Raw genomic sequence first — 1,391 nt, 5'->3', positions numbered from 1 at the left:
TGTTGTTGTTATGCGGCTTTTATTGTTCAAAACATCCATGAATATCCCATCACTTGTCTTTTACGTGATCAAGTTTTTTTACAGTGGCTGCATCGAGGTCTCACTCGACCCTGTGACTGCTTGTTCTCTTCGGGCTCAAGCATTGGAGTAGCCAAATTGTCCTTGGAGCTGCTTGAGAAGGCTACCTTCTCATGGGTTTCGATGAAGGGTTTGAATTCAGATTTCATGACTTTCCTGCCCGTCTCCTCATGTTGGATGATCGAGCATACTTCATTGAAGTGGAATAATTCTCTAGATATGAGGATTTGACTCCTCATGCTATCATAGTCTTGTCTTAGGCCAACAAGGGTTTTGAACACTTTGTCCTCCTCAATGCGCTTCTTGATGATGTCTATGTCATTAGTGACCAGGCGGTATAGGCTCATCTCATCCCACATAGCACGCAGACAACTAAGGTATGAGTGGAAGGTCCTATCGACCTTGGTTAGGCGAGCGATATCTTGTTGGAGTTGGTAAACTCTTGCGAGATTGTTTGCTCACCGTAAATATCCCTCAAGGAGTCCCATATATCCTTAGAGGTGTCGAGGAATAGAAATCCTTCGACTATGTTGGGGTCCATGGAGTTCAACAACCCGGACATAACAAGGTGGTTTCCTAATTCCCACTCGGCATATGTCGGATCCTCAGGTTTCGGAGGGACAATCTTGCCATTAACGAAACCTAGTTTGGTCTTTTTGCTGAGGAAGAGGGTGGCGGCCTTTGACCATACCAGGTAGTTAGATCCATTCAACGACACAGTGGTAATCTTTAGAGTTGGGTTTTGCTCTTGCACAACCATCTTGGGTGTGATGTGCATTGGGGAGTTGCCCTGGTTCAACTCGTCCTCCCTTTCCACCATCAATAAGCAGCTGGTAGAGGCTTGTTGAAGGCAATGATGGGCACCATGATGGTTACACGATCATCAGAACCTGCTTTAATACCATGATAAAATGAAAGTGTGCACAAAAACACAACTAAGACTCGAATAACGTGGTTCGGCTTGGAGCCTATGTCCATGGGAGAAAACACACACAACTCATTATTTCACATGGTGAGACGCTGGGTACAACACACACACACACACACACACACAAGGAGAGGGGACACGATAAGGGATCCAACCAATGGACATGATAAGGGTTATCCAACAAATGAGCCAACAAATGTGGTAACCACTCATAAGGGATCAATGACTTAGGTAGGAGAGGATCATTATCAGATCCTAACGATTAGGACATGATCAAGTGGAGCGATCACGTCATGATCATTTAGGTAATTTCAACACCTTCCCCTTTGATCCACCTTGAATCATTCGCCAAAACTTATCGACCGAACTCCACCCTCTCAGCCGA

At 45.1% G+C, this 1,391-nt stretch overlaps 1 protein-coding gene across 1 annotated transcript; it reads right to left on the bottom strand.

Moving 5' to 3' along the window:
- Positions 1-484: 484 nt before the first annotated feature.
- Positions 485-898, bottom strand: LOC149828459 (uncharacterized). The gene has a single exon (XM_090017058.1). The coding sequence runs from the start codon at positions 896-898 to the stop codon at positions 485-487; it is 414 nt and encodes a 137-aa protein (XP_089873184.1).
- Positions 899-1,391: the final 493 nt, after the last annotated feature.

This window comes from Nuphar pumila, chromosome 9 (genome assembly GCF_984573655.1).
Source record: "Nuphar pumila chromosome 9, dmNupPumi1.hap1.1, whole genome shotgun sequence".
Taxonomy (NCBI): domain Eukaryota; kingdom Viridiplantae; phylum Streptophyta; class Magnoliopsida; order Nymphaeales; family Nymphaeaceae; genus Nuphar; species Nuphar pumila.
Note: the sequence above shows the minus strand (reverse complement) of the source record. Positions and strands in the feature narration are given on the sequence as shown.

Bases quoted from the DNA above. Each gene is read 5' to 3' on its own strand.
- LOC149828459 (XM_090017058.1), bottom strand. From the start codon at position 898: ATGGTGGAAAGGGAGGACGAGTTGAACCAGGGCAACTCCCCAATGCAC.